Genomic DNA, 14,457 nt, shown 5'->3' with positions numbered 1-14,457 from the left:
GTGGCGAAAAACATTTGTGACCATTGGGTAGGTCCCTCCCCGTTTCATTCAATAAACGTTTTGTAACTGAATTGGCGGAATGAATAGACCCCGTAAGTAGCTATACTCCCTTGTAATTTATGGTTTATCCCATGTGTAACTCTGTGTTGTTGTTTTTGTCACACTGCTTTGTTTTATCTTGGTCAGGTCGCAGTTGTAAATGAGAACTTGTTCTCAACTGGCCTACCTGGTTAAATAAAGGTGAAATAAAAAATTTAACATTAAAAAAATGGTACACTCAGAAATTCACAAAAGAACTGATGAATTTACGAACGTTGAATATGACCATTGTCAGCAAAWTATTATAATAAATTTGCCAGCAACACAGTCAGTCACCAACGCTCTTGACAACATTAAAAACAGCCTAACCAGCTCTGCTAGGATCAGAGKCAGGTGTTCTCTCATTTGTGTCTGACATAAATAATTATCTAAACTTTTTCGCAAAACAGAAAGCAGATTATTCCGTAGATTTTCCCATTCGTCCTAGACTATGGCAACATCTATATGAACGCAGCGGCTACTTATTTAAAACTTATTTAAAAAGCAGTTTATCACAGCGCACATCGGCGCATGTTCTGCGGCGCATGTGACAAATAAAATTTGATTTGATTTATTATGGGCAACAATTTTAGTACTCATCACTGCATTCTCTACCAGAAAGTTGGTTGGCCCTCTTTCACATAGGTAAATACATTGCTGTTCTCATTTATAAAATAAAGGTGTTCAAAAATAAATCATAATCATAAAAGTAGCTAGCAAGTTAGGCAACTTCAGCCAGCCAACGCTCAGATCAACCCCAGTCCTCCGCCAAAGCGTCCAGTAGGCGCTCTGAACGATCCGAGGGCGAAATGGTCTGAATTTAATTTAAGAAGTTTAAGAAGACAACATTTTGACAACTCTCTGAATTAACGAGCGACCCAGAGAACCCACTCTTGACACACTGGAGACAATTTACGAACACACCCTTTGATAGGATCAGAGAAGCTTGGTACTACAAAGCTTATACAAAACACGCTAAACAGTACCGTTTGACAGCTAAATACCTAGTTCACTAATGTAGGTAGATAACCAAACAGGTGCAACAATACGGAAATGGTGAAAACGAGGAGCTGGCTTTCCTTAGCCGAGGTTGACGAGCTAACTGTTAACGTTAGTGAGAGTAGTGATACCCCATCAAACACACCGGCTGCTAGGAGGGGGAGGCGGCTCGAGGTCTACTGGACTGGTCTAGCTAAACACACTGGTAAATGTAAAAATATTGGTAATAAACAGCATATCTCGCAGCAGCCGTTCAACATAATACACACCATTTAAAAAATGTACATGTTGGTTTATTTTTTTAAATACAATCGGGTTAGCTACTCACTCAGAAAGAATCAGCTGATACAACGGTGACTCAGTAGACWACACGACTTCCGCATTCACGAGCGATGACCTATGTTTGGACCAATCAGCGAAAGTAAAGCATGCATTTGAACCAATGGTCATAGAGAATCCATACCCAATAACTGCGGAATAGCCAATGAAAGTTTATGACAGGTAAAAGCGCGGTTGTGTAGCCGCGTCAATGGCGTGCACACACCCACACCAAAGCCAATCAAGACAGATCGGTGCCTCTAGAATGGGTGGATTCGATTAGGACATGGTCCGTAATATGAACGGGCAACAGCGGTGGTGAGGGAGGAGTGCCGATCTAAAATGGAACAGTGATCTACGCCACTTGATCATGAGTCAACATGGTGCATCGCCCAGAAACATACATCTCTTTTCCATAAAATATATGTTTTAATTTTCTAACTATTTGTCATTGGGAAGGCAGATTAAGCAATAATTGTTGCATGTGAAAATACACAATTACTCCGCGTGCTTAATTACATCACTTTTGTTTTGAGCAGACTTCACCGTGGGCGTTGAACGGGGCACCTGGCTCACGCCCGGGAGGCAGCCCGATTCCCAAGACGAATGCATTCAACTTTCACCTGGTACAAAACAAGTCTACCCGGGCACGGTGGCCATATTAATCGAATTCCCTCAATGTTGCTGGCAATCGCGCGGCATCAGAGGCGGCGGTGCCTGTGGGCGGTATTCTAGTGAAATGAGGGACCAATAGAAAATCACAGCGCGGCACAAACRGATCACATGCTATGGCGCGTCATTGGGAGCGTTGTTAAAGCGGTCGTGACTCAATTTGAAATCTATTGCGTCTAAAAACGTTCGTGCTCTTATCTGAGCTGACTATAGTAAACTCCGGGTGCGTCATGAGCCTCATAAGTCTACGGGAGCACAAAGCACAGGTTAAAGAATTTTCCCGAAACGMCTTTTTTRCCCCCTGCAATCTAGAGCCATAATCATTGTGCTTAATTCTATGTAAAAAAAAWATATATATATAAATATGTCTTTTTTTGTTGTTGCATATTTAAGCATACATGTTGAGCTGTCTTTATCCTCTAGAGTCTAGACTGTTTATTTTTATTTTTAAAGAAACTAAATATGCTTCTCTGCATCTCTGCTAAAATCTACCTAGAATATTAAAAGGAATGTGAGTGTTATTCAGTACATTTAGGTATTGCTTGCTTTTCTAAAGTCTACCAACCTTGCCAGCAGGCATGCCAGCTAACACAGTTAGACAAGCTAGCTACTCTACCTTGATTGATAGCCAGAAATGGCTCCTGGGTAGGTCGTTTTGATTTTGGAAGATTGGAAACCTATCTAGGCTAGCTAAAGCCAACTTTATAAAATTGCTCTGTTACAGAGAAACATTATTATATATATATTTTTTTTAAGGACATCTGAGGGGGCACGTACCACTGTGTCCCCATATGGGCATGACACCAGGGGCTTGAAATGTTACTGAGTACGGGAAAGGCAATCGCATGGCTGCGGTCACTGATAAGGGTGGAGAGCTGTTCATTTGGCTCTCCTATCTAAAGAGCCCATTTAGATTTTCTAATTTAATTTATTGTTGTTAGGTTCTAAATAAACAAGAGTAAAAACTACCGGACAACTAGGAAAAGTTCAAACCAAGTTTAGTCACCCAATGGGTCAGACAGCGAAACAGATAAAGACATGTTTGCACCAGCACAAGTATATATATATATATATACCCCCCTTTAGGTGAAGTCTCCTCCTTTTCTCTAAACATGACATATTTGTTGCTAGGCAGGAAGTTAAATGATGTGGGTAATAAACTGTTCCTTCTCCCTTCATGTGACCTGACTTCGGCCCCCATTCCTCACTAATCCACAGCTCTCCACCCTTATCAGTGACCGCAACCATGTGATTGCCTTTCCCCTTACTCAGTAACATTCCAAGCCGCCTGGCTCATATCCAACCTTAATTTACTCCACCATATGCATTCCTCCTACAGATAACCATTCACTTCTGGTGTAGCAAATGTTTCAAAATACAGCCCAACAACTGAAACRAGACTGTGGCCCTTCTCCTTTCCATGGGATACCTGATGTCTAACAATAACATGTTCTGACAGAACGTAAACATTCTGCATTCCCCTCTCTCCCTTAGTGACTTGATAAAGGATATTTCAAGTTTTATAAGTCAAAACCTGTCTTTGTTGAGTTCCTGGTCAGGTAGCCTAGTGGTTAGAGCAGTTGGCCCAGTAACTGCAAGGTTGCTGGATCAAATCCCCGAGCCGACAAGGTAAAAATCTGTTTTTCTGCCCCTGAASGAGGCAGTTAACCCACTGTTCCCCGGTAGGCCGTCATTGTAAATAAGAATTTGTTCTGAACTGACTTGCCTTGTTAAAATAAAAATCTGAGACAACAAAACAGGAACATCAGAAAGAGACTGAAATTACAACAAATCGATCATTAAAGGCCCAATGCAGACAAAAAAGGTAKATTTCTGATATAACAACGCAACATGTAAAGTTTTGGTCCCATGAGCTGAAATAAAAGATCCCAGACATTTTCCATTCGCACAYAAATCTTGTTTCTCTCAAATGTTGTGCACATATTCTGTTACTGAGCATTTCTCCTTTGCCAAGATAATCCATCCACCTGACAGGTGTGGTATATCAAGAAGCTGATTAAACAGCATGATCATTACACAGATGCTTTTTTCATTTTTATTTCACCTTTATTTAACCAGGTAGACTAGTTGAGAACAAGTTCTCATTTACAACTGCGACCTGGCCAAGATAAAGCAAAGCAGTTCGACACAAACAACAACAGAGTTACACATGGAATAAACATACAGTCAATAACACAATAGAAAAAGTCTATATGCAGTGTTTGCAGAAGAGGTAGAATAAGGGAGGTAAGGCAATAAATAGGCCATAGTGGTGAAATAATTACAATATAGCAATTAAACACTGGAYTGATAGATGTGCAGAAGATGAATGTGCAAGTTGAGATACTGGGGTGCAAAGGAGCAAAAATAAATAACAGTATGGGGATGAGGTAGTTGGATGGGCTATTTACAGATGGGCTATGTACAGGTACAGTGATCTGTGAGCTGCTCTGACAGCTGATACTTGTGAGGGAGATATGAGTCTCCAGCTTCAGTGATTTTTGCAGTTCGTTCCAGTCATAGGCAGCAGAGAACTGGAAGGAAAGGCGGCCAAAGGAGAAATTGYCTTTGGGGGTGACCAGTGAAATATACCTGCTGGAGCGCTTGCTACGGGTGGGTGCTGCTATGGTGACCAGTGAGCTGAGATAAAGCAGAGCTTTACCTTGCAAAGACTTATAGATGACCTGGAGCCAGTGGGTTTGGCGACAAATATGAAGCGAGGGCCAGCCAACGAGAGCATACAGGTCGCAGTGGTGGGTAGTATATGGGGCTTTGGTGACAAAACGGATGGCACTGTGATAGATGGCATCCAATTTGCTGAGTAGGGTGTTGGAGGCGCTGGGGACAATAAAAGGCCACTCTAAAATGTGCAGTTTTGTCACACAACACAATGCCACAGATGTCTCAAGTGTTGAGGGAGTGTGCAGTTAGCATGCTGACTGCAGGAATGTCCACCAGAGCTATTGTCAGAGAATTTAGTGTTCATTTCTCTACCATAAGCTGCCTCCAACATCGTTTTAGAGAATTTGGCAGTACGTCCAACCGGCCTCACAACCACTGACCACGCGTATGGCCGCTTGCTGATGTCAACATTGTGTACAGAGTTCCCCATGGTGGCGGTGGGGTTATGGTACGGGTCGGCATAAGCTACGGACAACAAACACAATTGCATTTTACCGATGGCAATTTGAATGCACAGAGAAACCGTGATGAGATCCTGAGGCCCCATTGTCGTGCCATTAATCTGTCTCCATCACCTCATGTTTCAGCATGATAATGCACGGCCCCATGTCACAASGATCTGMACACAATTCCTGGAAGCTGAAAATGTTCTTCCATGCCCTGCATACTCTCCAGACGTGTCACCCGTTGAGCATGTTCGGGATGCTCTGGAACYACGTGCACGACAGCGTGTTCCAGTTCCTGCCAATATCCAGCAACTTCGGACAGGCATTGAAGAGGAGTGGGACAACATTCCACAGGCCACAATCAACAGCCTGATCAACTCTATGTGAAGGAGATGTGTCACGCTGCATGTGGCAAAATGGTGGTCTCACCAGATATGGAGATACCTAGTCAGTTGTACAACTGAAATGTGTCAGGGAGGGCTGGCGTCATCAACATCCACGTCATCAGCATCCGGGGAACAGTGGGTTAACTGCCATCCGGGGAACAGTGGGTTAACTGCCATCCGGGGAACAGTGGGTTAACTGCCATCCGGGGAACAGTGGGTTAACTGCCATCCGNGGGTTAACTGCCATCCGGGGGAACAGTGGGTTAACTGCCATCCGGGGGAACAGTGGGTTAACTGCCATCCGGGGAACAGTGGGTTACCTGCCTTGCTCTGCGGCAGAATGGCAGGTTTTTACCTTGTCAGCTCGGGGATTCGATCCAGCAACCTTTCAGTTACTGGCCCAACACCTCCACCCATCAGGCTAGAGATGGACTGGTTCTCTTATCCATGCCGCTACCTTTAAGTTATGTGACCATTTCCAGTCATGTAATATCCATAGATTAGGGCCTAAGGAATTTAGTTCAATTTACAGATTTTCTTATATGAACTGTAGCTCAGTTAAATCTTTGAAATTGTTGCATTTTGTATCTATGTTTTTGTTTCGTATACTTTCACACRATGAGGTTGAAATAATACTGTGAAATTGTGAAAATTATGATAAAGCCCTTTTAGTGTAAAAGCTGTTTGAAAAGACGGCCTGAAATTTCAGCCTGTGTTGGTGGGATGTAAATTATTTAATAGACCAATAAGAAAGAGTTTCAAACCTCTCTGCCAATAACAGCTAGTTTTCAGTTTCCCCCTCCCCCACTCAGACCACTCCCAGAAAGTCCTAGACAAATTCTTGTTTGAGAAATTGCTATTTTCTATTAAGCTATTTTTTGTTGTTGTTGTTGACCATTTTAATTTAAAACAGTCACAGGAAGGTACTTAATTGTTACCCCAAAAATATTTGCTAGTGAGATAAAATCAGATGAATTGGACCTTTTAATATGAGAGGCAACCCTAACCTTAACCCTAACCCTAACCCTAACCCTAACCCAAAAACCTAAACTTTATCCTAACCCTAAACCTAACCCTAGCTCCTAACCCTAACCCTACAACTAACCCTAACTCCTAACCTTAATATTTAACTTAATTCTAACCCTAACCCTAATTCTAACCTTAACCCTAAACCCCCTAGAAATAGCATTTGACCTTGTGGGGACTAACAAAATGTCCCCAGTTGGTCAATTTTTACTTTGTTTACTATTCTTGTAGGGACATCTGGTCCCACAAGATAGTTAAACACGTCCCACACACACACCACACACAACACCACCACACACAACACACACACACACACCACACCACACACACAACACACACACACACACCACACACACACACACAAACACACACACACACACACACACACACACACACACATAATCATGTCATATGTCACCTGTATGTTAGGGATTTTGCCCTCTGATTCTTATTTAAATATATCAAACGGACATTCTAGACGATTCTGACTAACAGTTTGGGGAAGTTCCTGTTTCAGCATGACAATACACAAAACGAGGTCCATACAGAAATTGTTTGTCGCGATCAGTGTGGAAGAACTTGTCTGGCCTGCACAGAGCTCTGACCTCAACCCCATCGAACACCTTTGGGATGAATTGGAACGCCGACTGCGAGCCAGGTCTAATTGCTCAACGTCAGTGCGAAACCTCACTAATGCTCTTGTGGCTGAATTGACGCGAGTCCCCACAGCAATGTTCCAACATTTACTGGTAAGCCTTCCCAGAAGAGTGGTTGCTATTATAGCAGCAAAGGGGGGACCAACTGCATATTAATGCCAATGATTTTGGAATGAAATGTTCGATGAGCAGGTGTCCACATACTTATGGCCATGTAGTATGTCTTTCTGTTTTGTTGTTTCCTTCGGGGTAGAAGTCCTTTTAGTGATAATTTGAAGTGAGATCTATTTATCTTTATTGGGTGTTAAAAGTGAATTGTGTCCCATAAAAATGGTTACACAATATCACTCTGGCCTAACCTGTTATCAAATCAAATCACATGTTATTGGTCACGTACACATGGCTAGCAGATGTTATTGCGAGTGTAGCGAAATGCTTGTGCTTCTAGTTCCGACAGTGCAGCAATATCTAACATGTAATCTAACAATTTCACAACAGCTACCTAATACACACAAATCTAAGTAAAGGAATGGAATGAGAATATGTAAACATATAAACATTATGAGGCACCTTTTCACTGTTTGAGAGAAAGTGAAAATGAAAGCCCATACAAATGTTCTTCGTGTCACACAGACAGTTATGAAATCAAAAYATACTTTTAGATTTCTCCATAGACRATTTGTAAAGGACTAGAAGGTTCTCTGTGTTCACTCAGATGGTACGGGTGAAGATGGAACTACAGCTCCATCTAGAGGTGAGCTGGGTCATTCAAGGAGAATTCTCAAGCCAGAGTTCCTCTATATCAGATGATGAATAATAAGCCTTGTTTACACCTTGCGCTAACATGCGAGTTTGGCGATCTGATCAATATGCTCCAATCACTATGGATTTATTTATTTACACTAAACTAAAAAAATATAAATGCAGCATGTAAAGTGTTGGTCCTGAAATTGTTGGTCCTGAAAGTGTTGGAGCTGAAATTGGTTTACATCCCTGTAATAATTTGTCCTTTGCCAAGATAATCCATCCACCCGACAGGTGCGGCATATCAAGAAGCTGATTAAACAGCACGATCATTACACAGGTGCACCTTGTGGTGGGGACAATAAAAGGCCACTCTAAAATGTGCAGTTTTGTCACAATGCCACAGATGTCTCAAGTTTTGAGGGAGCGTCCAATTGGTATGCTGACTGCAGGAATGTCCACCAGAGCTATTGCCAAAGAATTTAATGTTAATTTCTCTACCATAAACCGCCTTCAACGTGTTATAGAGAATTTGGCAGTACGTCCAACCGGCCTCATAACCGCAGACCATGTGTATGGCGTTGTGTGGGCGAGCGGTTTGCTGATGTCAACGTTGTGAACAGAGTGCCCCATGGTGGCGGTGGGGTTATGGTATGGGCAGGCATAAGCTACAGACAACTAACACAATTAAATTTTATCGTTGGCAATTTGAATGCACAAAAATGCTGTGACGAGATCCTGAGGCCCATTTTCTTTTGAGGTATCTGTGACCAACAGATGTTATATCTGTATTCCCAAATCATGTGAAATCCATAGATTAGGGTCTTGTCACGATCTTCGTCGGATGAGGAGTAGTCAAGATCGGACCAATACGCAGCGTGGTGAGTGTCCATCTTTATTAATATAAATAAACTGAACACTGAAGTAATCAAAAACAACAAAGAGCGTGAATGAAACAGTCCTGAAAGGTGCAGCAACACTAAACAGAAAACAACTATCCACAAACACAGGTGGGAACAGGCTACCTAAGTATGGTTCTCAATCAGAGACAACGATTGACAGCTGCCTCTGATTGGGAACCATACCAGGCCAAACACATAGAAATACAACACACAGAACAAAACATAGAATGCCCACCCCAACTCACGCCCTGACCAAACCTAAATAGAGACATAAAAAAGGATCTCTAAGGTCAGGGTGTGACAGGTCTAATGAATTTATTTCAATTCACTGATTAACTCATAGGAACTGTAACTCAGTTAAATCTTTGAAATTGTTGCATGTTGCATTTACATTTTTCCTCAGTATATTTTACCAGGGAGTCATTCTGAGACCAAGGTCTCTTTTACAGATGAGCCCTGAATTACTAGCCTGACGACCAACACTAAATTCTTCCGCTGCTCTGTCGTTCCCGACATACTTTAGTCTGAGACTGCTCTGTCGTTCCCGACATACTTGTATAGTCTGAGACTGCTCTGTCGTTCCCGACATTCTTTAGTCTAGACTGCTCTGTCGTTCCCGACATTCTTTAGTCTGAGACTGCTCTGTCTTCCCGACATTCTTTAGTCTGAGACTGCTCTGTCGTTCCCGACATTCTTTAGTCTGAGACTGCTCTGTCGTTCCGACATACTTTTAGTCTGAGACTGCTCTGTCGTTCCCGACATTCTTTAGTCTGAGACTGCTCTGTCATTCCCGACATCTTTAGTCTGAGACTGCTCTGTCGTTCCCGACATACTTTAGTCTGACCACTGCTCTGTCGTTCCCGACATTCTTTAGTCTGAGACTGCTCTGTCGTTCCCGAATATTCTTTAGTCTGGAACTGCTCTGTCGTTCCCGACATACTTTAGTCTGACACTGCTCTGTCGTTCCCGACATTCTTTAGTCTGAGACTGCTCTTTCGTTCCCGACATTCTTTAGTCTGAGACTGCTCTGTCGTTCCCGACATCTTTAGTCTGAGACTGCTCTGTCGTTCCCGACATTCTTTAGTCTACGACATCTTGTCTGTGTTCTGTCGTCCCGACATTCTTTAGTCTGAGACTGCTCTGTCGTTCCCGACATTCTTTAGTCTGAGACTGCTCTGTCGTTCCCGACATTCTTTAGTCTGAGACTGCCATCATTGAAGTTGTTTGAGGTGATGAGGGGCACTGTACAAAATAATGTCATCGGCGATTGTCTCTAACCAATCAGAGTATCAAAGCCAATGACACGTTTTCAAACCTCCGTTTTAATCACGTGTGTTCTGTTTCTGACCCAACACATCGGTTTCTGGGACCAATCAGAGAGCCCCCGAATGTGTTTGAATTCGGTGAAGGGTCGAGAAGGTACTCAGATCCAGACTCATTAGTGAGAAGAAACTAACGTCTGTGGGCGTGGTGTAGCGTTTGGCCCGGAGAAAGGAGTATGGGTAGCCAGGCAACTGAATTATAGAACAATTACAAAAATACACACATGAAAACAAAATACCAAAAACACCCCAACTAAACCAAAACGATCAGATCAAGGTTTGTCGCATCAACACATTGTATTAAAATGTATATCTTATCTATCCACTGTGTCGGCATGGTGACCAGATTAGCCGGTGTCTTACTGTATGAAAATGATTTGACAGATATTCTTTCAAAATAATATAAATGTATTTATTTTAAGACAACTACTGATGACATATGTCAATGGTGCCACCTGTCAATGATTTTAGATGGCCGGTATAATAATGATTTAAAAGGTTTAACCAATCCAGATCGGTTTACACTTCATTAATATCCAGACACAATGCGTTCTTGACTACCTTCAGAGGTGGTCAGGAAGATCTGATTGTAATGTGTCTTTTTAATCGTCTACACCTGTCTTAGAATGTGGATCAGGAGATGAGGACAAAGGACGCATGTTAGCACCAGGTATAAACGGGGCCATAGAGTGTCTCGCTGCGGAAAAGGAGGAGGTCGAAAGGGGGGTGAATGTAACCGATGTGAAATGGCTAGCTAGTTAGCGGTGGTACGCGCTAATAGCGTTTCAATCGGTGACGTCACTCGCTTTGAGACCTTGAAGTAGTGGTTCCCCTTACTCTGCAAGGGCCGCGGCTTTTGTGGAGCGATGGGTAACGATGCTTCGTGGGTGACTGTTGTTGATGTGTGCAGAGGGTCCCTGGTTTGCGCCCGGGTCGGGGCGAGGGAACGGTCTAAAGTTAAAACTGTTACATTAGCACCAGGTATAAACCAGGGCTATAGAGTGTCTCAGTCAGAGTAATTGCTAAACTAAGATCATAATGAACATGTGGGGGGATTTGATCCTAGATCAGAATTCCTACTGAGACATTTTGTGAATATGGATCCTGGAGATGTCCAATCATGTCCCTTTTTTTTACACTATTCACCAGCTAAGAGAGTGTGTTTAAAGGGCATTAAATGAAAGCTGGGGAGAGAAGCTAAGACTGGAATATTGAGTGGAGTTTTCAGTAAATTTCCTGTACGGTAGGTCTACTGTATATCATTTCCCTTCTTCTTCTTCTTCTTAGGCGTCACAAGGGGTAATAGCTAACAACGATGTCCATTGTGGCTAACCTGTCAACTGTCTACCATAGATTAAAAAACAGGCTACTGTTACAGCGCGATGCCAACCTGTGTGACCTCGTCCCCGGGCGACTACACACAGCTTCCAATCTTAGAGAAGTAGTCTGGTTCATGGTGCTTGAGAATGCAGCCTACAAGGACTGAACACGGTCCTGCCTGTTAAGGCAGAGGAGGCTTCTAGAAGGAGCTCGATATTGTACTGGAGACATGATGACAACACCTGGCAAACACTGGACGATTGGGACAGCCAGTGACCGGGGGCCTCTGGATCCCTTGTGCTCGTCAGGTGAGGGAGGCAAAGAGGGTTGGAGGCGGACTCAGGGGTGGTGTTGACCCCAAAAGACCAATCACCACGGGTCCTCTGGCCACTACTTAAGGCCTGTGTGGGGACAGCCAGCGCTCTAGCCTGTAACCTTCTCTCTTCTTGATCAGTCATCGCTGCCCGGACAGAACCATAGCATGGTGAGTAAGTCTGCTGCCTCCCGTGATGGGTGTACATGGGGTTTCAGAGAGGATGGGTCATTTTACAACTGTACAACGGTGTAATAGTTGACAGAATTGTTCAGGTAGTATATTACCCAGCAGCAGTCAGTAGTATCATTTGGTTCCAGACGTGTTGTGTCATGACTGTAGATGGGTTTATTAATTCATACGTGTATTGTACTGTATTGTATTGTATTGTATTGTGTGAACTCTGATTTGGAATACTATCCTTTAACTGTGCACATGGCCCACACAGCCGTTGGGGATGCTGTCGTACACCTCACATGTAACATACCACACATGTAAGGAATAACACAATCAAAGGTTTCTGATATTAGGGGGAAACATGTTAACATGCATCAAAGATAATTGTTTTTACATATTTCTCTGCAGACTACCTACACAGATAAAGGGGAGAAGGTAAGTCCATCATCATCATCATCATCATCATCAGCATTTCTACATAACACTTCAGTGGTGGATCTTTGAGTTGATGATGAAATAAGGAGAAATATTCATGTTCCCTGGTTGCTTGGGTTACAACTTCTGTTTGAATGAGACATGACCAACAAGCGGACGAACCGTCCATATGGAGAGGGGAGTTTGTGAATATACTCTTTTTTTGATACAGTATTATTATATATATTTGTTTCCTTTTTTACCTTTTAGCCCGAGAAGGGAAAATTTGTAAAGTTCCACCATGTGACCTTCTGGGTGGGCAATGCCAAACAGGTGAGTCTTTAAAGTCCTCCCCGAAAATAGACTGAAGATAAATGGAGACTTAACAAGTTATCCATCATGATCATGTCATCATATGCTGTATCATTTATTTTTTGACATGGCGTAACAACTTAGTATTGGTTATATTACATTCTCAGCCTCACAATGAGTGATTACGGTAGCACTGATGAGAGCTGGACAACATGCACAGCAGGATAACATATTATCCTGAATGGACTTTGCTTTCTAAAGGGAGGCTAACTCAGGTCATTGATCTTATGCTATTTGACCTTGGGCTTCCTCTCTGTGAAACAAACTGAGGTAACAGTCCAGAACGGGAGACATGTCTTTCTATCTTTCTGAAAAAGCATAAAATGTTCCTGAACTTACACGCCTTTTATAGCCATATATTGAACTGACAAATGGACTACTGTAGTAAAAACCAGGGTTGGATCATTTATAATTAAATCAGTCAATACAGGGCGTGATTTTAATTTAAAATTCAAAAAAATGGATTAATACATTTAAAAAACCCAGCTTCTCCTTTTCAGTTTTTGAGAAGTTATTGAAAATATATGGCCTTTTATTTCAATTATTGAATTGGAATTTCAGTTTTTTTCCACCCTGAATTGACTGACTTCAATTAGAATTGACCCCCAACCCTGTTGAAAACTATGACACGGTTGGAGGTATATCATTTCTGTAATAGCTGACTTAATCTTTGCGGAACCAGAGGGGCAACAGGTGGGCGTTTACTGGGTAAACAAAACGTTAGCAACTTCAAAAGGCCTAAAAGTTCATTCAACCGCACTATGAAAGCATATGGGTCACATGCTACATACAGGGTTGAGCAAACACACACACACACACACACACACACACACACACACACACACACACACACACACACACACACACATCTGAAAACAACCATGGGTTGACATCTTGTGTAAGTCAGATGTTCCAAATGTTCGTAAATTTCATTTGATGGGTGCTAACGTATTAAACCTTTAATAAAACAATATTTCTGTTTATGAATGTTATTGGTTATTAATGTTTATTATGTGTTATGTATGTTTTATGGTATGTATGTTTACGTGTATGGGTTTATGTATGGGTTATTAATTGGTTGTATGGGTTAATGTATGGGTTGTATGGGTTATGATGGTATGTATGGGTTAGTAAGGGTATGTAATGGGTATATATGGTTATTAGGATATAGTTATGATCTAACTGGGTTATGTATGGGTTATTAAATGGTTAGTGTATGGGTTATAATGTGATTATGTGTAGGTTAAATTGTTATGTATGGGTTATTAAATGTGTTATGTATTGAATGGTTATGATTTGTGGTTATGTATGGGTTAGGTTATGGTGTATTAATGTTGTGTATGGGTTTATAATGTGTATGCATGGGTTCTGTGTTATGCATGGCGTATATTAATGTGTTTGCTATGGGTTTATAATTTTGATGTATGGTTAGTTAGGGTAATTTAATGTGTAGTATGGTTATTAATGTGTTGTTAGTTATTAAGGAGAAAGAAAGTAGTTATTATGGTATTAATGTGATTATTATGTTATTAACTGTTATGATATGTTGTAATGAGTGAGTTATGTAGTGATGTATGAGTTATTAATTATGATGTATGAGCGGATTAAATTAATGTGATGTATGATAAAT

At 41.8% G+C, this 14,457-nt stretch overlaps 1 protein-coding gene and 1 long non-coding RNA gene across 3 annotated transcripts in view; one reads left to right on the top strand and one right to left on the bottom strand.

Moving 5' to 3' along the window:
* LOC112073594 (uncharacterized) overlaps window positions 1–1,615 on the bottom strand; it is a 51,586-nt gene extending 49,971 nt beyond the window's left edge. The window contains exon 1 of one of the 2 annotated variants that reach the window (XR_011476601.1): window positions 1,402–1,615. This is a non-coding gene — a long non-coding RNA (uncharacterized lncRNA). The remainder of the gene's footprint in view (window positions 1–1,401) is intronic. The other variant, XR_002894573.2, reaches the window with a different exon arrangement.
* Window positions 1,616–11,952: 10,337 nt separating this feature from the next.
* The window catches only part of hpda (4-hydroxyphenylpyruvate dioxygenase a), a 19,710-nt gene continuing 17,205 nt past the window's right edge, over window positions 11,953–14,457 (top strand). Inside the window, exons 1-3 of the mRNA XM_070440212.1 lie at window positions 11,953–12,035; window positions 12,450–12,476; window positions 12,726–12,788. Of these exons, the coding sequence (XP_070296313.1) occupies window positions 12,033–12,035; window positions 12,450–12,476; window positions 12,726–12,788 (93 nt within the window). The 5' untranslated portion in view covers window positions 11,953–12,032. The remainder of the gene's footprint in view (window positions 12,036–12,449; window positions 12,477–12,725; window positions 12,789–14,457) is intronic.

This window comes from Salvelinus sp. IW2-2015, unplaced genomic scaffold (genome assembly GCF_002910315.2).
Source record: "Salvelinus sp. IW2-2015 unplaced genomic scaffold, ASM291031v2 Un_scaffold2312, whole genome shotgun sequence".
In the NCBI taxonomy this organism is placed as follows: Eukaryota; Metazoa; Chordata; class Actinopteri; order Salmoniformes; family Salmonidae; genus Salvelinus; species Salvelinus sp. IW2-2015.
The sequence above is the reverse complement of the archived record's forward strand: the minus strand, read 5'-3'. Positions and strand labels throughout refer to the sequence as shown.